General features: G+C 42.8%; 1 protein-coding gene across 1 annotated transcript in view; it reads right to left on the reverse strand.

Moving 5' to 3' along the window:
• Positions 1–404: 404 nt before the first annotated feature.
• The window catches only part of cfap77 (cilia and flagella associated protein 77), a 91,670-nt gene continuing 69,698 nt past the window's right edge, over positions 405–22,376 (reverse strand). The window contains exons 5-7 of the mRNA XM_029722321.1: positions 3,234–3,339; positions 2,730–2,831; positions 405–1,059 (exon numbers count right to left, since the gene is read on the reverse strand). Coding sequence (XP_029578181.1) covers positions 937–1,059; positions 2,730–2,831; positions 3,234–3,339 — 331 coding nt within the window. The 3' untranslated portion in view covers positions 405–936. The remainder of the gene's footprint in view (positions 1,060–2,729; positions 2,832–3,233; positions 3,340–22,376) is intronic.

Here is a 22,376-nt window from a genome sequence, read left to right on the forward strand (position 1 = left end):
CGTGAAACTGAGGCGTATGTCCGTCTGTAATAAACCCCTTTTGTGTGGAAAAACTAATTTTGATTCCCAAGTGGGTGGGCCTATGCCCTCCCAGGCCCACCCATGGCTGCGCCACTGCCCAGTCATTAAATCTATAGATTGGGGCCTAATTAATTTTTTTCAATTTACTGATTTCCTTACATGTACAGTAAATCAGTGAAATCGCTGAAATCCTTGCGTGCTGCTTTTTTTGTCCATTATACATATATATATATATATATATATATATATATATATATATATATATATATATATATATATATATATATATAGTATTGAACCATATGTATAGTTTGTGGTTTTCCTTATATTATGCTAATGAACATAGAAAACATTATTTTCTATGTAGGCAAACAAACAGAAAATAGAATATATGAATTTATTGAAATAAATGACCCTAAATCAGTCTGACTTTTCCATTAAATGTTTTATACTTGGAACACAACCCGAGAAAAAGATGTATAGCCAAGCTATGACCTAATAACAAACAGTGAAAAGTTAAGCAATATTAGCATATTTGAATAACTTAAAATATTTTTCCTTTATTTTTCCATGAACACATTCACAGCATTTGAGTGTTTTGTACTTTACCTTCTCGCTGAGTTAAAGAGTAGTGTAGTCTACAAACATTATATTATAAATCCTTGTGGTGGTAACAGTGTAAGTCCGGCCAGAAGTACAATATCAGTTTTTTTGCCAACAAACTCGAAGTACAATCTGTAATTGAGGAGTTGTAGAAATCAGTAAAATCTCATGATAATAATATTGTCAGTATCAGTAATACATATAGGTTGGTTGCATCTGAGAGCAATTTGATTAAGGCCGGTTGGAAAATAAGACTTTGCCCCCTACTCCCTAACCCAACAGTTACTACATAGACTCTTCTCTATGTATGTTTTAGCCCACAGTGTAGGTTCCCTGGCCCAGCTGTCCTGTCCGTGCCACTGAGTCTGAGAAGTGTGCATTGAAGGCCTTCTTTCTCGCATATGGATCCCGGAAGGTGTCCAGAGCTGGGCCAACCTGCAGATAAGAGACGAACAGTGATGGTGAGTTTGGCTTGTAAATAGATATGACATGGTTAGTTTGACCAGTTTTATATAGAGATGTGTTATGGTGAGTTTGATTTGGCCCAGTCTTATATGGCAATGTTTTATATAGAGATATGTAGGAAAGTCTTGTGTATATATAGATATGACTCTGGGTTCTTCGATCAATCCATCCTGCCAGATAGGGCTCAACACTGGAAACAAAATGAAAGGGACCTGCCATGTGGATTAACTCCAATGTGTGAGTAAACCCACTAAAAGATGTGATGGAGAGTTTGAGGAGCACATCTAATGCATCTCCGCTGGCTCTTCTCACTCTTTCCTCCAGGCATTTAGATTTCTGTGTGTGGATTGTGGAAGAGTACTGTATAAAATACATTTAGAATTTGGAATAAAAGTTGTTCTCAGATATGGACTGCCAGTTAATCCTGCAAGTACACACTTTTTTCTTACGTTTGACATGTTGCAAATCGCTTGTAGGATGCTTCAAATACAGAGAAAACAGCTCCTATCAGTTCCCTTATCAAATCTACAAGCAAGAAAAAAGCACAGTGTAACTTTGCCTGTGTGTCATTTGTTTATTTAAATATTTACTTGTTTGTTATGTTGTCTTTGTTTGGTAAGAAATCATGTATCCTGTGGAACCATCATATCTTATTGAAACGGGAAAGAAAAAACAAGCGATTCAACAAAGATAGAATTGAGAGAAGCAAAAGGAAAATGACAACACAAACAAACAAATGATGAGCTGATGAAACGCGGAGCACGCCGGAAAAGTCAGGGATGCAAATGTCGAACCTAGAGCAATCAGAAATGCTACTTGACAGAAAATACTGAGGATTGTTAAGTATTTTATAAGGTTAACATTCGCCTTTCACCGTCAGCTGTCATACAAGAAAGACTTTAGTGGTGTGCGTGCCGCCAAAATAAACCTTAAATCGCCTCATTAAAGCTGACAGGCATAGAAAGCAGACCTCGCCACCAGGCAGCACGCCACCCCATTTTGTGTGTGTAATTTGCACCAAAAATATATATGCAGGATTGGGAAAGTACAGTTAGGTGGGGAAGACTGTGTGTGTGTGTGTGTGTGTGTGTGTGTGTGTGTGTGTGCGCGGATCGTTAGCATGGCAGGAGGCTGATTCCCCCATAATTGAAAGCAGTGGCCATTGTCAATGGAGTATTTTCATTGCCTCACTGACAGGTAGAGCCGTCACAATGATAGCTCACTTGTCAGTGTAAAACACCAATAAAAACACATCACTTTTGATTTAATTGGAGGCCTGCGCTAGCCATGAAGTAGGTGAGCGAGGGGGATCACTGAGGGTGTGTGGGTCTACGTGTGCCTGTGTGTTGTAAATAAAGGGGAGGAAATCTTACATTTTACTATAAACATCCCCTAAGGCAGTCTATTCTTTATTCTGCTCACCTTCCCTATTTTGTCTTCCATTCCTCACTGATTCCCTATGGACTGTGTGTAGAAATGCCTTCAGGAGACCAGGATACATCTCACTCACTCACTCACTCACTCACTCACTCACGCACGTACGGTAATAGAACAACTACAATAATACTGGTTAGGCTGTCCAGGCTGGAGTGTTGCTGACCCTGTAGCTGTGCTGTGGTGTTACTGTACTGGGCTTTTACCTGCTGGAAGCGGGGAAGCTTCCACAGCGGGGAGGACTCAGGCATGGGCCGACTCTTCCTCAACAGAGTTGTCCGTGTCTCCTGGATGCGGCCCAGCTTAGGCTGCAAGCATAGCCACGCCAGAAGAGAAATGGACATACATAGAACGTATAAATACTTATTCTACCACCACTACAAGTACGACTTACTACTATTGCTGGTATTACCTTCTCCAAAACAGGTTATAAAAAAAGTATAAAAATATAACCCCTTCATTGCATTCCAGTCTTAAGGATTCAGAGTGCATATGAGTTGGGCTCAATTCAGTTTTCAATAAAGTCAATTCAGGAAGTAAATAGACATTCAATTCATGAATGGAAAAATGCTCATAGGAAGCAATAGGCAATTTCAGAATCCACCCCCCAAATTGAAAACAGAATTGACCCAAACCCTGGAGAACACTGCTCCTGGCTACCTTTAAACCAGCCTCCTCTCCTTTCCTCTCCACTCGTCCCCAAATCTCACCAAGTTGAGCTGCCTCTCCTCCAGGGCTCTCTCCTTGGCCTGCTGCTCCTCTAACCAGTGCTGGGCGTACTTGTGCTCCAGCAGCTCACAGATGGGAGTGGATGGCCTGAGACGACACAACACAGGACTGACATTGACCTGACTGACTGTCCTAGGGGACCACTAGAAGAGGGACCTCTTTCTCTGAGGCAGCTGAAAAATGTGGCTGCATCTGAAATCGCTTCCTACCAACTTGGCAGAAACTGGTTGAATCAACATTGTTTCAACGTCATTTGTCAACGTATTGTGACATGGAATTTACATGGAAAATACATTGGGTTTCAAAAAAGTAATCAGAGTAAACTGTTTTGAGGGTAAAATTTCAACCACAGGATTATGTCATCAAGTTAACCAAATATCAACAAAGACAAATCTTGTATAAAATGTTTAATTTGTACCTTTTAAAAAGTCAGATCTTCAACGTTATATCCACTATGAGAAAAAAACAGGCTGTGCAGTACCTCCTACTGGATAATTAATCTATCTACAGTTACCCTTTGGTTTCCCATCAAGGATTTGAACCAAGCCCAGCTTAGCTATGATATCTGTCACTGACTATCACCAATGTGCTATCGTGAGAACGATTGTTGAGAATGGATCTCGAATAAAAAATAAAAATAGATTCATTGTTGCTATCGAAGTCACTCCAAAGGGTAGGTTTAAATTCTATGGGCTAGGTGGGACGCTAGCGTCCTACCAGCGGTACACGCTAACAGCCAGTGAAATAGCATGGCGCAAAATACAAAACAGCAAAAATCCCATAATTTCATTTTCTCAAAGAATCAACTATTTTACACCATTTTAAAGATAAACTTCTCGTTAATCTAACCACATTGTCCGATTTCAAAAAGGCTTTACAGCGAAAGCATAAAATTAGTTTATGCTAGGACATAAACTTCACAAGAAAAACCACACAGCCATTTTCCAAGCAAGGACATGCATCACAAAAACCAAAAATACAGCTAAAATATTCACTAACCTTTGATGATCTTCATCAGATGGCACTCATAGGACTTCATGTTACACAATACATGTATGTTTTGCTCGATAAAGTTCATATTTATATCCAAAAACCCCATTTTACATTGGCGCGTGATGTTCAGAAAATGTATTCCCACCAAAACTTCCGGTGAATGAGCACATCAATTTACAAAAATACTCATCATAAACGTTGATAAAATTTACAACAGTTATTGAAAGAATTATAGATATACTTCTCCTTAATGAAACCGCTGTGTCAGATTTTAAAATAGCTTTACAGAGAAAGCACATTTTTCAATATTCTGAGTACATAGCTCAACCATCAAAGCAAGCTATACAGATACCCGCCAAGTTCTGGGGTCAACTAAACTCAGAATTAGTATTATAAATATTCTCTTACCTTTGCTGATCTTCGTCAGAATGCACTCCCAGGACTCCTACTTCCACAAGAAATGTTATTTTTGTTCGAAATACTCCATATTTATGTCCAAATACCTCCGTTTTGTTCGTGCGTTCAGATCACTATCCAAAGGCATAACGCGCAAGCGTAAATCCAGACACGAAAAGGCAAATAGTTCCATTACCATTTGTAGAAACATGTCAAACATTGTTTACAATCAATCCTTAGGGTCTTTTTAACATAAAACGTTGATAATATTCCAACCGGAGAATAGCGTATTCATTACAGAGGAAAAAGAAGGAGCGGTGCGCCAATCTGCCCGCGCAGTAAACAACTCACTGGTCCCAGGCAGTCCACTCATTGACTGAGCTCCTATTTCCTGCCCAGTAACAGGAGAAGGATGAAACACGTTTCTAAAGGCTGTTGACAGCCAATGGAAGCCTTAGGAAGTGCAACGTGACCCCACAGACACTGTAGTTTTGATAGGGATTCAAAAGAAGAACTACAATTCTCAGATTTCCCACTTCCCGGTTGGATTTTTCTCAGGTTTTTGCCTGCCATATGAGTTCTGTTATACTCACAGACATCATTCAAACAGTTTTAGAAACTTCAGAGTGTTTTCTATCCAAATCTACTAATAACATGCAAATATTTGACTCTGGGCCCGAGTATTAGGCAGTTTACTCTGGGCACGCTTTTCATCCGAAAATGAAAATACCCCTATACCTTAAAAAGTTAACAAAGCAAATTAAATGTGCCCATACTTTATCACTCATATACTGTATAATCAATTGTGCTATTTAGGCCTATATAGCATTTACAAACTCATCATCATAAATAGACAACACAATAGGCCTAGGGTTTCAAGCTCCAGTTGATTTCAAATTGAATAACAAGTAGTGATATTGAATTGTGTGTTTAGTTGTCAACGCAACCTAATATAAACAGTTCAAGGAGATTAATCTTCTGTGTGGATTGTTCCATCTGTGTCACTGATTAGTCTGGCTTTAATTCCAGTATTTTTTTATATTCCAAATTAATAATTGATATTTTGGATTCATGTCTCGAGATTGAAATAAAATAAATAGCCTATTAATTATGTGTTGGATTCACGTCGCCAACTCGACCATTGTCAACCAAACACAATTGGATATTACTTTTGTAGTACAGTAAATAGCCTAAAGTTATCTTTTTTTGAATATATGTACATAAATATATCTTTTTTTACCCCCTTTTTCTCCCCAATTTCGATCTTGTCTCATCGCTGCAACTCCCCAAAGGGCTTGGGAGGCGAAGGTCGAGTCATGCGTCCTCCGAAACATTACTCGCCAAACCGCGCTTCTTAATAACACCCGCCCGCTTAACCCGGAAGCCAGCCGCTCCAATGTGCCGGAGGAAACACTGTTCACCTGACTACCGAGGTCAGTCTACAGGTGCCCGGCCCGCCACAAGGAGTCGCTAGAGCACAATGAGCCAAGTAAAGCCCCCCTGGCCAAACCCTCCCCTAACCCAGACGATGCTGGGCCAATTGTGCATCACCCTATGGGACTCCCGATCACGGCCGGTAGTGATACCTTCTCGGATCGAACCCGGATCATAAGTGACGCCTCTAGTACTGCGATGTAGTGACGCCTCTAGTACTGCGATGTAGTGACGTCTCTAGCACTGCGATGCAGTGCCTTAGGCGGCTGCGCCTAAGGCACTGTCAGCTGTATTTTGTCAGCTGTATTTTGCGGAGGGGACACACTGACTGGACAAGGCAGAGAGTACCCCCCTATTCTCCCTAGTAGGTTTTTCCTTCTAAGGTGCACCACAGAACAAAAGAGATTGTGTAGAGTGACACACAGCATTTAAATTGATTTTAGCTGCCGGTGATGGGCAGAACTCACAGGAGGTATCTTTGCTAAATTAATTTGATCTAGTTTTGTAGCCTATTGATTCCTTCTCGAAGAATAAATTAAATGGAAATGTAAAAAAGTATGTGGACACCTGCTCGTCAAACATCTCATTCCAAAATCATGGCATTAATATGGTCCCTTCTTTGCTGCTATAACAGCCTCTTCTGGGAAGGCTTTCCACTAGATGTTGGAATATTTCTGCGGGGACTTGTTTCCATTCAGCCACAAGAGCATTAGTGAGGTTGGACACTGATGTTGGGCGATTAGGTCTGGCTCGCAGTCTGCGTTCCAATTCATCCCAAAGGTGTTTGAAGGGGTTGAGGTCAGTGCTCTGTGAAGGCCAGTCAAGTTCTTCCACACAGATCTCAACAAACCATTTCTGTATGGACCCTGCTTTGTGCAGGGGACATTGTCATGCTGAACAGGAAAGCACCTTCCCCAAACTGTTGCCACAAAGTTGGAAACAGACGATTTTTACGCACTACGTGCTTCAGCACTCGGTGGTCCCGTTCTGTAATCTTGTGTGGCCTACCACTACGCGGCTGAGCCGTTGTTGCTCCTAGACGTTTCCACATCACAATAACAGCACTTACAGTTGACCCGGGCAGCTCTAGCAGGGCAGAAATTTGACCAACTGACTTGTTGGAAAGGTGGCATCCTATAAAGGTGCCACATTGGAAGTTGCTGAGCTCTTCAATAAGGCCATTCTACTGCCAGTCTACTGATCTTATACACCTGTCAGCAACGGGTGAGCCTGAAATAGCCAAATTCACTCATTTGAAGGGGTGTCCACACACTATATAAACTCACCAAAAAAAGAAACGTCCCTTTTTCAGGACCCTGTCTTTCAAAGATAATTCGTAAAAATCCAAATAACTTCACAGATCTTCATTGTAAAGGGTTTAAACACTGTTTCCCATGCTTGTTCAATGAACCATAAACAATTAATGAACATGCACCTGTGGAACGGTCGTTAAGACACCAACAGCTTAAAGACGGTAGGCAATTAAGGTCACAGTTATGAAAACTTAGGACACTAAAGAGGCCTTTCTACTGACTCTGAAAAACACCAAAAGAAAGATGCCCAGGGTCCCTGCTCATCTGCAAGAACGTGCCTTAGGCATGCTGCAAGGAGGCATGAGGACTGCAGATGTGGCCAGGGCAATAAATTGCAATGTCCGTACTGTGAGACGCCTAAAACAGCGCTACAGGGAGACAGGACGGACAGCTGATCGTCCTCGCAGTGGCAGACCACGTGTAACAACACCTGCACAGGATCGGTACATCCGAACATCACATCTGCGGGACAGGTACAGGATGGCAACAACAACTGCCCGAGTTACACCAGGAACGCACAATCCCCCCATCAGTGCTCAGACTGTCCGCAATAGGCTTAGAGAGGCTGGACTGAGGGCTTCTAGGCAACAACGTCGCCTATGGGCACAAACCCACCGTCGCTGGACCAGACAGGACTGGCAAAAGTGCTCTTCACTGACGAGTCACGGTTTTGTCTCACCAGGGGTGATGGTCGGATTCACGTTTATCATCGAAGGAATGAGCATTACACCAAGGCCTGTACTCTGGAGCGGGATCGATTTGGAGGTGGATGGTCCGTCATGGTCTGGGGCGGTGTGTCACAGCATCATCGGACTGAGCTTGTTGTCATTGCAGTCAATCTCAACGCTATGCGTTACAGGGAAGACATCCTCCTCCCTCATGTGGTACCCTTCCTGCAGGCTCATCCTGACATGACCCTCCAGCATGACAATTCCACCAGCCATACTGCTCGTTCTGTGTGTGATTTCCTGCAAGACAGGAATGTCAGTGTTCTGCCATGGCCAGCAAAGAGCCTGGATCTCAATCCCATTGAGCACGTCTGAGACCTGTTAGATCGGAGGGTAAGGGCTAGGGCCATTACCCCCAGAAATGTCTGGGAACTTGCAGGTGCCTTGGTGGAAGAGTGGAGTAACATCTCACAGCAAGAACTGGCAAATCATCTGGTGCAGTCCATGAGGAGGAGATGCACTGCAATACCTAATGCAGCTGGTGGCCACACCAGATACTGACTGTTACTTTTGATTTTGACCCCCCATTTGTTCAGGGACACATTATTCCATTTATGTTAGTCACATGTCTGTGGAACTTGTTCAGTTTATGCCTCAGTTGTTGAATCTTGTTATGTTCATACAAATATTTACAGCTGTTAAGTTTGCTGAAAATAAACGCATTTGACAGTGAGAGGACATTTTCTTTTTTTGTTGAGTTTATACAAAAGTATTTCCCAACCACAATTAGCTACCAAGCCATTTCAGGCTATCAAAGTTATAGTAGCTTGTCTAACAATCTTTGCTGGCATACCTGCTGGCAAGGTTGCTAGATTTTAGAAAAGCAATCAATTATTAAATGTACTGAACAAGACTCGCATTCCTTTTAAATCATTTACCCAGATTTTAGCAGAAAAACATATTTAGTTTCTTTCAAAAAATGAACCACCAGTCAGGAGGATACAGACAGCTCTAGAGGTATGCTTGGATAGGCAGAAATACTTGGTTTAAATGTAATCTGGCACTTTATGATAATATCATGATATTGAACTGAATAATATATTGAATTGTACTGAACAAACATAAAAACGCAACACATTCAAATATTTTACTGAGTTACAGTTCCTATAAGGAAATCAGTCAATTTAAATAAATTCATTAGGGCTTGATCTATGGATTTCACATGACTGGGAATACAGATATGCATCTGTTGGTCACAGATACCTTTAAAAAAAAAGGTAGGGGCAGCGCGACATACAGCGCGACACATCTCCATTGCACGTTGATTGTTGCCTGTGGAATGTTGTCCAACTCCTCTTCAATGGCTGTGCGAAGTTGCTGGATATTGGCTGGAACTGGAACAAGCTGTTGTACATGTCAATCCAGAGCATCCCAAACATGCTCAATGGGTGACATGTCTGGTGAGTATGCAGGCCATGAAACTGGGACATTTTCAGCTTCCAGGAATTGTGTACAGACCCTTGTGACATTGGGCTGTGTATTATCATGCTGAAACATGAGGTGATGGCACGACAATGGGCCTCAGGATCTCGTGAAGGTATCTCTGTGCATTCAAATTGCCATTGATAAAATGCAATTGTGTTCATTCTTCGTAGCTTACGCCTGCCCATACATAACCCCACCACCACCATGGGGCACTCTGTGTACAACGTTGACATCAGCAAACCACTCGCCCACCCGACGCCATACACGTGGTCTGCGGTTGTGAGGCCGGTTGCACATACGGCCAAATTCTCTAAACCAACATTGGAGGTGGCTTATGGTAGAGAAATGAACATTCAATTATCTGGCAACAGCTCTGGTGAACATTCCTGCAGTCAGCATTCCAACTGCGTGCTCCCTTAAAACTTAAGACATCTGTGGCATTGTGTTGTGTGGCAAAACTGCACATTTTAGAGTGGCCTTTTATTGTCCCCAACACAAAGTGCACCTGTGTAATGATCATGCTGTTTAATCAGCTTCTTGATATGCCACACCTGTCAGGTGGATGGTTTATCTTGGCAAGGAGAAATGCTCTCTAACAGGGATGTAAACAAATTAGTGCACAAAACGTTTTGGACATATGGAACATTTCGGGGATCTTTTATTTCAGCTCATGAAACATGGGACCAACACTTTACATGTTACGTTTTTATTTTTGTTCAGTATAGTTAATATACAGGGTTGGGGAGTAACAGATTACAACAACAAAAAACGGATTACAAAAAAAATGCAACTGTAATCTGTTACGTTACCAGCTAAAATATTGTAATCAGATTACAGATACTTAAAAAAACTTTGATTACTTATAGGATTACTTTTAAAGCGGTAATCTGCAGTAGAAAAAATAATAGTGACTTTTCCACCTGTGGTTCGGTAAAAATCTGAGGGATGGGGCTGGTGAATTTTAGATAAATAAGCTTTTTGTGCTTATGGAACATTTCTGGGATCTTTTATTTCAGCTCATGAAACATGTGACTAAACACTTTACAAGTTGCCTTTATTTTTTTTTCAGTTTAAATATCATGCCATAATATGCACTTGCATTGACGTGTTATGATTCCATGTACTGTGTTGTAATTTGGATGTAATATCCTAGGCATGTTAGTGCAGTATATTGAGATGTGTGATTCATAACAGTAAAAATGACACCCTCATTTAAATGACAATTGAACAGGTAAATAAGTATGCTTAGATAACCTATGCAGAAAATATACAATTAGACATAATGATTGAATCCAGATTGTTTGAAAAAAATGCCCTCCACCCTCACGTACATCGTGCCCCCTCTAAGATAATGGGTGCATGACGCCCCTGACTATACATTTATTCTGATCTAATCATATAATGCATGCATGTTCAAGACAGCAGCATTCATAGGTTGTCGCAGGTATAGCCGCAGGAAGTAGGGGTGCTGAGGGTGCTGCAGCATTCCCTGACACCCCCCCCGTCTTTTCTAGCGAAACAGAGTGTGATAAGAGATGGAAGATCAACACCTGACCTACATCAAAGGAAGGGACAGGAGATACACGATCATTTCAATCTGAGTGGTATCACCAGATAAGCTGGCTCTGTGGCTTCGCTGCTAGCAGCCGACCCCCCCCCCCCCCCATAAAATGTGTAAACTTGCCCATTATTACTCCTATATTTGCGGAGAAAAACTCTTCAGCAAGCCCCCCCCACCTTTGTTTTTCCATTGGAATTTTGTTGTGCTTTTAGATGGTTGAATGCATACTGATAATAGATTGGAAATTCAACTTTTGGCTGTCTTTTTGAGTGGTTGAATATAGGTTGGAATCTCATTAATCAATGTCTCAACCAAATATTATCCAATAATTGATGTTGAAATAATCTGATGTGCACAGTGGGTATTCTCTAAATAGTGCACTACTTTTGACCAAGGCCCAAATGGGTGCCATATGGGACGCAGAACCTGTTACCATGGAGGAGGATCGGAGGAACTCTCCCACCATTATCTCGCTCTCGCTCTGTGATGTGTGCAATACGGAGGTAATATGAGTGATTGGGACGTCTCAATTAACGCCTGCCTTGGCACTGGTAACCTGCAGGCCCCTCCCCTCCAGCTCCACCCCACGTGGTGACTTTTATTGCTTCATTAGTGCGCGCCACATGCCCCTGCACTCATCCCCTCTCCATGAGCCCTAATAAAGTTGGACAGGGGTGCTACAGGAGCCCCGCTACAAGCAGCCTGGTCTGGGGAAGAGGAGAGTGTATTGGTCCCTGACCATCCTATCTGCCTGGACCTGAGCATTCCTCTTTTCTATCATGGCGGAAATAAGACCACCTAGAGCGGAGTGTAAGCATTCCTTCTCCGATTTCATAAGTGTGAGTAAAGAGTCACTCACAAGTGTAGAGAGTGACTGTTATAGGATGTTATGTCCTCCTTCAGAATACATAGCTCTAGGACTGTGTGTGTTTTTATTATCATCATCATAAGCATCAGTGTGTTGTCATATGCATGGGGGAAGGGGGGCTTCAGTAGTAGGATCCTAACTCATGCACATTAGAGTTCACCTTGGCATTTGGTGGATAGGGTGTGGGGCCAAACAAGTCCCCAGGGAACCATGATTTTATCTGTCATGGTTCCCCCCTCCCTCCCCGTGACACTGCCTCAGCCCCCTCACACAGGCCCAAGCGTCAAGATAGAAGAAGATAAACCTTCCCTGACACCAAGACGGGAAAAAGAGAGAGGGATGGGGAAATACTCGGAAAAGGAGAGCAACTGCATACAAGGGCGTTAGCCAAATAATCCTGATCCATTTTACAGATCCATTGCCCACAAGGAGGGAGAAGATGGAGAAGATAAAGACAGGATTCTTGGAACCTATGCCCATTTGCCTCATTGTAACAATCCCTGCATTTGAGGGTTTTCACGATACCAGTATTACAACACTCAGAAGTATTATGGCTAGGAAACAAAACATGAAGCTGACATCGGCCAGGATTCATTCAAAGGCCCGTTGCAGCGCTGCGCACTGCACTACCAGCGATGTACCTATTAAAGATCATTTCTCTGACATTCGCAGAGATCACATTCATGGTAAATACTTAATGTCAGCCAATCGTAAATTACCTTTAAAAGTGAAGCACTTGAACTGAATGCCAGCCTTATTTGTTGAGCAAAACAGTGAATGTTCCAAACACACAGCCTTCTGTTGTCACCCAGAGTCACATTTGTTTATTTCCCACATTTGTTTATTTCCGGAGGACCATAGAGTTTAGTCTGCTTCGTGTTTTCTTTTTTTGTCATGGAAAATGTAGTTTTGTGGTATCAACGTATACTGGTATTGTGACAATCCTACTAAAATTAGGATGTGATGTGAGATCCCTTGTCATATGATGGTGGAGGCAAAGATCTCGATGATGAATAGATTTTCTTTCTCACATAGTCCCTCTACCACCCCATGCCCTTGCACTCTTTTCCATCCCCAGCCTCCGCTCTCAGCTCAGTGGCTATGTCGTGTGAAAGCCAGCAGGATCAGACAATAGGAATTAACACGTCCACTTCCTTAATGTATTTCTTAAACCAATTCCAAATATCAAAATGTACAGTGAAAGAATGTGTGTGGGTGATGGGCTTTATATTTCTATAATTTGTCTCCAGACCCATGTCAGCATTGAGTTTGAGTTTATTTTTACAGGGACAGTGCACATTAATCAACGTTTCAGTAAAAGTGCCGGTTTTAGCCAGCCGGCTAATTTTCAAACGCAGTCCCTGGGCAGCTTATTAAAAACAATTTCAATATAGACAATCATTGAGCAGTGAGCACACACAGAGCAACATAGGACAAGCAAGACGTAGCATACAGACAGAGCAACATAGAACAAAAAGCAACATTGCAATGCTTTTCAAACTACTGACTAAATACTGACTGAATGCTTCATAGTACTGACTGTGAATGCTCCATAGTACTAACTGAATGCTTTATAGTACTGGCTGTGAATGCTTCATAGCAGGAATGTTGATTTGGCACGAGCATCAATACATTACCCATCCCCCAACTCTGTCAACCAAGAGTCAAGACTAAACCAATTCACCTTGGTGGTGTGCAGACTGGTTTTATATTATTCTTAACGATTTCGCACAACATAAAAAAATGCTACAATATGTCTGTGAAACTATATTGTAGCAGGCTCAAGGGTGTGGGGTTTCCACGTCACCAAGTTCAATAACCAAACATGCACAGGGAGCACAACTAGAATGCAAATGGGGGAATTTATTAGGGATATTTGCACACGGGGGGATCCAGCAACCAGTTCACAACGGGCAATCATACAGATAATTCTCCCGCTTCTCACACTCTCCATAACACGCGTTTCCCTCTCGGTCCAGCCCGCTTCCTCTTTTATCCCCAAGCGCTTAAAGATCCACCGGCTTGCCTCGTTGGGGCAGGAAGTCCATATAAGGTTCGGGGGTGGAGCCAGCGGGCTGCACCCCGGAGCCTTTTATCCCCCCCAGCTCCCTAGAGCATCCCTCCTGGAGAGGGTATCAGCATTTCCATGGGCTGCACCTGATCTGTGGATGACAGAGAAAGCAAAGGGCTGTAAGGATAGGAACCAGCGAGTGATCCGGGCGTTACTGTCCTTATTCCGTGACATCCAAACCAGTGGTGCATGGTCCGTCACGAGGGTGAAGTGCCGTCCCAATAAGTAATATTTTAGTCTCCAGCGCCCACTTGATCGCAAGACGTTCTTTCTCCACAGTAGAATATCTTTGTTCCTGCGGCAACAGCTTCCGGCCAATGTATACAACTGGGTGTTCCTCACCTTCTTGTAGCTGTTATAGGACGGGCACCGGTCTGTACCACCAGTGGATTGGAGTAGTCCGGCATCACCAGCACAGGTCCAGAACACAGGGCTCCCTTTAGGCCCTGGAAGGCTTTCTCCGTCTCCTCTGTCCACGTCACCTGGGCGGGCAGATAGCTCCTGGTCAGATCTGTCAGGGGGCTGGCTAGGGAGGCAAAGTGGGGGATAAATCTCTGGTAGTAACTAGTCAACCCCATAAACGTGCGTACCTGTGTCTTGGTGATGGGGCGTGGCCAGTCCCGAATCGCCTTCCTCTTTCTTCACCTGGGGTTTTACACATGCCCTCCCGAGTACACCAGGTATTCAGCCTCCCGCCCCCCGTAAGGCCTGCAATACCGTGCTCACCTGGTTTAGATGGGTCTCCCACTCGCTCCCATGGATTACAATATTGAGGTAGGCCGCCGCGTACTCGCGATGGGGACGGAGAACCCGGTCCATCAACCTCTGGAAGGTGGGCGGGGCCCGTGGAACAGCCATCAGGGGTGGCAAAAGCAGTTTTCTCCCTAACCTCGGGAGCTAAGGGCGTCTGCCAATAACCCTTCGTCAGGTCGAGCGTGCTGATAAATCAGGCGGTCCCTAGCCGTTCTATTAGTTAATTAATTTGGGGCATGGTGTAGGCATCAAACTTTGAGAGTTCATTTAACTTTCTAAAATCATTACAAAAGTTAATGGTGCCGTCTGGTTTCGGCACCATCACTATGGGGCTGCACCACTCACTCTTCAATGATTCCAGCTTACAACATTGTTGGAAAAAGCTGAGGGTTCAGCCTTCCGTGGTTGTCCTCTGTGCAGGACCTCCAAAGCCACCTGTTGACCTTCCACCAGTTCCACTAGCTGATTCTCTTTCTGCTGGTTAGCTTGGCTTGCTAACCTTTTAGCTTTGAACGGGAGAGAGCGTGGAAATTGATCTATGACCACTTTCTCGATGGGCGTGATCGTCAGTGGTTCAGCAGTTAGCCAGCTCTCCAAACAGGTCAGGGACAAAGTTGTGGAGAAGTACAGATCAGGGTTGGGTTATAAAAAAATATCTGAAACTTTGAACATCCCACGGAGCACGGTTTACACACGAGTAGAACACGGTGTGCATTTCGTTGTTTGCCGCAAGTTCCGTTTAAAACATCGAGAAAATAACGCAGAGAAATGGTTTGAAATGAATGACATAAGTAAAACCACCCTATTTTGTGCTTGGAAGTGACATTTTTGTACAAATAGGATTCGCTTAGCACTAGGTGCTACAGCTTACAAAGGGAAAACAGCATTTCCTTTTTCCTGTGTCACATTGAAATTCCTCCGCCTTGCGCAACGCCCTTTGTATTTCTGGGATTTCAGCTTTATGCGATCAGTGACCCCCTGGTGGTGAAGAATCGTCAGTACATTTCTTGGGAAAAGAATTAGGTGACACCCAAACGTGGATCACGTTCAAAAAGTGGGTACTTAGGATATCCAGCCAATTAATTGATTGGATATTGATGTCTCATTCAATTTAACTAACAAGTGAAATTGCCAGAATTACCTTTTACGGTGGATCTTTTAAATAATATCCAAAATGAATGGTTTTCTACAATGTGACAAATTAAACTTTTCACATTAACCAAGAGTAACACTTTCAGGTTAATTAAAGTTTAGTTCCCAAATAGCCTATACAGGTTTGATTTATCATTAAAATTAATCAATCAGTAAAATCTCCCTTTTCAAAGCACATTCAGTAAACCCCAGTACTGACGGAATCCCATGTGGCTTCGGCCTTAGGGAGAGGTGAACCTAGTGGTGAATGTAACCTAACATTTAAACTACTGTTTACACCTTTTATGATAATCCAGACAATCCCAATTGCTTGGATATCATCGTCTCATTCAATTTAATAGGTTAAATTGTCGAACATACCTTTTTAGGTCTTCCAATTAAATGAGACATTTTAAACTTTCCAACAGTAACCTCACAACGCTAAGAGCTCTGACCACTCGGTTTTGAAGTTTGACCAGGAGCACTCACTCCAGTTAGAGGGTGCATTATCAGGTATTGGAGCGATGAGAGATGATGCACAACAACGGATTCTACCGCAAAACCACGATTCCAATAACCTCCGCAGTCGAAATAACTGTAAAGTACGTAGCCATCGAAACGACTACCGCTACAATCAACCTGTTCACTACGTTCCTGCACCCAACCCACACAAAGTGTCAGAGCACAAAGCTGACAAAGGGTTAAAGGACGATCAAAACATAGACCAATGTTCTCCAGAATTCCACTACGTGAAGAACTAAAGCGAGAAAAATTTGAGAAAAGGGAAAAAGTCACAAGGACTAGACAGGGATTGACCGGACACCAGGTCCGCAGGAATAAACACCCATAGCAAGGATGTTAACCTGTTAGGGTATAGGGGGCAGTATTTTCACGGCTGGATAAAAAAATGTACCCGATTTAATCTGGTTACTAATCCTACCCAGTAACTACAATATGCATATACTTATTATATATGGATAGAAGTTTCAAAAACTGTTTGAATGGTGTCTTTGAGTATAACAGAACTCATTTGGCAGGCAAAACCCTGAGACAGATTCTGACAGGAAGTGGATACCTGATGTGTTGAATTGACTTTAAGCCTATACCATTGAAAAACAAAGGGGGTGAGGAATGTTTTGGCACTTCCTATTGCTTCCACAAGATGTCCCCAGCCTTTACAAAGTGTTTTGAGTCTTCTACAGTGAGATCTGACCGAATAAGAGCCTTGGAACTGTGATGGCCCATTAGACACCTTGCGCGCGAGTTGATGGTGGGTACTCTCATTCCGAAACGTTTTAAAAGAGAACCCAATGGTCCGCCTTGAATTTTATTCATGTTCTGGTTAAAAAAGGCCCTAATGATTTATGCGATACAACGTTTGACATGTTTGAACGAACGTAAATATATTTTTTCAGTTCGTGATGTGAAGTGAAGTCCGGCTGGCTTAGATCATGTGCTAACAACACTGAGGTTTTTGGACATAAATGATGAGCTTTTTTGAACAAAACTACATTCGTTATGGACCTGGGATTCTTTGGAAGTGACATCTGATGAAGAGAATCATAGTATTTTCGATTTTAGATCTCTCCAACATGGCGGTTAGTCTGTATCGCAATGCGTATTTTTCTGGGCGCAGTGCTCAGATTATTGCAAAGTTTGATTTCCCAGTAAGGTTAATTTTAAATCTGGCAAGTCCATTGCGTTCAAGAGATGTAAATCTATAATTCTTTGAATGACAATATAATATTTTACCAATGTTTTATAATATTAATTAATTATTTTGTTGTCATGACTTGACTGCCGGTATTGGAGGGAAACGATTTCCTGAACATCAACGCCATAGTAAAACGCTGTTTTTAGATATAAATATGAACTTGATAGAACTAAAAATGCATGCATTGTCTAACATAATGTCCTAGGAGTGTCATCTGATGGAGATTGTAAAAGGTTAGTGCATAATTTTAGCTGATTTTATGGTTTTGGTGATGCCTGTCTTTGAATCGACAATGCATTACACACAGCTATTATCAATGTACTCTCCTAACATAACCTAACTTTATGCTTTCCCCGTAAAACCTTTTTGAAATCGGACAACGTGGTTAGATTAAGGAGATGTTTATCTTTCAAAGGCTGTAAGTTAGTTGTATGTTTGAGAAATTTGAATTTTGACATTTATTTGGTTTCAAATTTGCCGCTCTTGAAATGCACCTGCTGTTGATAGGGTGCGCCACGGGTGGCACGCTAACGTCCCACATAGCCCCAAGAAGTTAAAATTCAAATTTCTCCCGCTCTCACTCGAGACCCTATCCAGGGCCTGCTTGATCAAGAAACAAGCCCACAGGCTTCGTCTATAGACTCTGATACAAAGGTTGCGAAGAAAAAGATCAAAAGCTTCGTAAAAGCCAAGCCCACTAAAAATCCGAAAAGTCTATTTGCTTTCACCTTGAACAGACATGGTACTAAACACTAATCTAAATGCCCATACCTGGATACAGTCCTGGAGGACTGCTTAACTTGTCATGCCCTAATTGATTCGAGCGCGACAATATCGCTCATCTCTGAAACATTGTTTGATGATCTCAAAAGGGCTTTGAAGTTAAAAGTGGAACAATCCGATACTACACTTCAAGGGGTCACTCAGACTACCTCGCCTCTCACATTGAGAGTCATGCTGAAACTACACTTCCAGGACGTATCGATCGTTCCTGTGTATGTTACCAGCCTCGAATCTGTACCTCTGCTACTTGGAGCAGACTTGATGGAGCGGTTACTCCCACTGATTGATTGGAAAACCAGCCAGGTATGGTCACAGGCCACAGTGCCTTCTCCACTGACCACACTGTCTTCCCCTAACGCTAGCTGCAACGCAGTCATTCACGAGGGGTATCTGTCAAAAGTACCCCTTGGGAAAAAGACGTTTAGAAATCTCTTGGTGCAGAATCCGATCGAAGGAGATATTACGATATCTTGACACATTCCATCAGAAAACCTGATTGACCATTCTTTTCATGATTTCGAGCCAGCTGTCTCTGTGAATGAGCAACTTCCCCCCTCCTTGCAGTTGTGCAATATGGTCGTTTAGATGAACTTCTCTTGCCCTTCAGACACTTCCGCAAGCACTGCGACCGTCTCAGCAAGAAAAACATTGATGCATAGAGTGTACTCTGCTTCCGATGATACACCTTCCGCTTTGTGGGGGACTGTCCCCCCTTACAATGACACTAATGGCGTCAGTCCAGCAACTGACCCTATGACTCCCACTGGTGAAACACTTTGCGATATCACAGACAGATATCCTCATCTCAGTTCGCAGGTACTGAAGAGGTTGCCACACGTGGATGCTATGGTGACTGACAGCCCTCGACAGCCACTGAGCGTTTTTTAGCACAAACACCAGGAGATTTGGTTGAAAGGTTACAGCCATTCTCATAAAAACGCGGCCGCTGACAACTCGTACATAGGGTCCGACATTTTCGTTTGTGCCTCGGATACCAACACCACCCGCTTGTGGGGGGGTCCCGAGACACAAAGGGGGGGAATAGTAGCCCAGACCCATGATGAGCCTCATCGAGACCGGTGGGGGCGGGGTCGAGACTACGTGCAACACCGTACGAGGCCGCCAGAGCATAAAACAATGTCACAACGAAAAATTTAAAAAAGTTGTATTTACGTTCGTTCAAACATGTCAAATGTTGTAAAACATCAATCTTTAGGGCCTTTAGAACGTGAAGATTCAGTAATATTTCAACCGGACGGTTCCTGTGTCTTGAAAAACGTTTTGGAACAGAGGATCCTCCCTCGTGAATGCGCACCAAAGAAGTGATGTCCTTCCCTGGGTGACCAACTTCCCAGCCTTCTCATTCGGTCTCTGTTCATCGTAGACTCCTCAAACAACTTTGTAAAGACTGTTGACATCTAGTGGAAGCCTTAGGAAGTGCGCAATTATTACTACGTCACTGTGTGTTCAATAGGAAACGACTTGAAGAGAGCCCATGCATCCAGATTTCCACTTCCTGGTAGGATTTCTCTCAGGTTTTTGCTTGCCATATGAGTTCTGTTATACTCACAGACATCATTCAAACAGTTTTAGAAACTTCAGAGTGTTTTCTATCCAAATCTACTAATAATATGCATATCCTAGCTTCTGAGTTTGAGTAGGAGGCAGTTTAATATGGGCACATATTTTTTTCGAAATTGTCAATACTATCGTTAAAAAGCTGTAAGAAGTTATAAACTCCCCTATGAGAACAGTGAGGAGCAGACAGGCCCCTAGACGGGGATAATCTTAGAGCACATCTAAGATATTACTGAGGTGTACCACACTGGTCAGAGAAGTCCAGTGGACTTCCACCTCAAACAAATGGCAAAAATAGTCATGCCTTGCCATGTATAGGTTCAACTAGTAAAATGCTCTAATCATGTGTTCCGTTAGGATAATATTTCATAATAAATCGGTAGGATAACTGGTTCCCTTGAGTACCAGTACCAATGCCAGCAACAGTCAGACTAGCTACAATCAGTAAGGTTAGAGACCTAACCAATCAAATTACCCTTGACAACAGCGACATAGGAGTCACTCAGAGTGCAACACGGGGAAGGGAATCTCCAGAGCACTCTTCCAATGGTTAACACACATGCCACTAATAAATAGAACCCTCCATTCAGGAGGAAAGTTATTAGAAGTCATGAACCATGATCACACCGAGTATGACTGGTCCAGTGCTTAGTGAGTACTTCCGTCATGAGTTAGCTCCTCCGTGGATACATAGCTATGAAATAGACTTCTTCATACCTATCACCACATACCTATCGCCACTACAATAGTGGAAGACGCAGTGACTTGTAGTAAAACCGCTAACAGACTCCCTCAACACCAATTCTGACTGACCTCCAGGCATTGACCTGAAAATTACCTGATTACGTCAGACTCATTCTGAACAAGTTGTAGTATGCCAGGATACTTGGTTTTCTTCCCTTGACATGCGCGCTTGTGTAAGCATAAACGCACAACAGAACATCCAATTAGGATTTATGCTAGGATCACTTAAGGGTCTGAGCAAAATACCAGCCTTAGTAAAGTTGAACATTTACTTTGAGGCCTTTGACTCTACAGCTACAGTACTCACCAGTTTTCTTCCCAGAGGTCCATAGGTCATCCTTGTAGACTGCCCAAAACTGGTGCCTTACAGCTGTAGACTTATCATATAGTTATCAACTTAGGATAGTGCCTAAGCAACACACCAAGTAGGAAAACCCTAGACATGACGACCGCAACGGCAATCACCAACCGGACATCCACTGCCCATCCTTGTGGTGGACTGCTCCGCTTTCAGAGAATCTACCAAGTTCAACCACCAGAGGGGGACTGCAACGATGATCTACAAACAGTACTTCACGTGGTCATTATTTTTATGTTGATTTGTAACTTGCAGGATAATCACAAGATCCAAACCACCGGGGGGGACTGTCATGACGTGGCCCTTTCTGGGTATAGATCATGTCTTCTCACTCTCTCCTACACCCATGTTCTGTTATCTCAGGTCATAAATTCCTGGCGGAGACTCTCTCCCCCTTTTCATGAATGAGTAAAAATGAAACTATTTGTGAAATTATGTAATGCGATGTTAAACCTTTAATGTGAGAGAACTGTATTCCCTTTAAAGCCCGCCCCGTGAGCACAGACATGATCAGGCGTCATAGAACTGCCTTTTCTACTGTTACGAATAAAATCCCCTCCTGAGGAAATCCTCTTTAGACCAAGCATACCTCGGTGTCAGCTGAGGTGGCACAGGTTTGAGTACCAAGACTGAGCAAACCCACAGTGTGAGCTGTGATTGCGAATAGCTTAGACCACACGTACCTTGGTGGAAACTGAGGTTGCACAGGTTTGAGTACCAAGACTAAGCAAACCCACAGCGTGAGCTGTGATTGTGAATAGTTATTGAATTCCTAACTCTTAGATACTAACTAGTCTGCAGCTACAAATTATGTAAACCTGGGATGCGGATACCAACAACCGCCGAAACACCTATCTATGAGAACATTTCTGAATGGAACTCTGAAGTAGCCATTCTAACCACGAAAGACTTTGATCTTCAGAGAGAGAGAGAAAGACATGCGGATGAACTGACTCTCCAGCAGACGGATCGACGAATCCAACAGATCACGACGACTCCTGGGCGTAAATATATATTGATTGCAATTATTCCCGAATGAGTGAGCGTTCATGTGCAAAGGATTAGCATTTCAATTAATATAATTATCAACTGTGTGTGTAGTAATCCCTTTTGTCTTTCCCGCTCTCGCTCAGTCCACACCCACTTCCCTTTGTCCATCAAGCCGTCATATGGGCTTAGCCCACTAGGGAATCTTCCCTGTCATTTGTTTGTAACAGATCTACTGTTTGTTTGTTTGTGTATTTCTGTGATTATTTAGTTAGTAAATAAATGAT

Source organism: Salmo trutta, chromosome 29, assembly GCF_901001165.1.
Source record: "Salmo trutta chromosome 29, fSalTru1.1, whole genome shotgun sequence".
NCBI lineage: Eukaryota > Metazoa > Chordata > Actinopteri > Salmoniformes > Salmonidae > Salmo > Salmo trutta.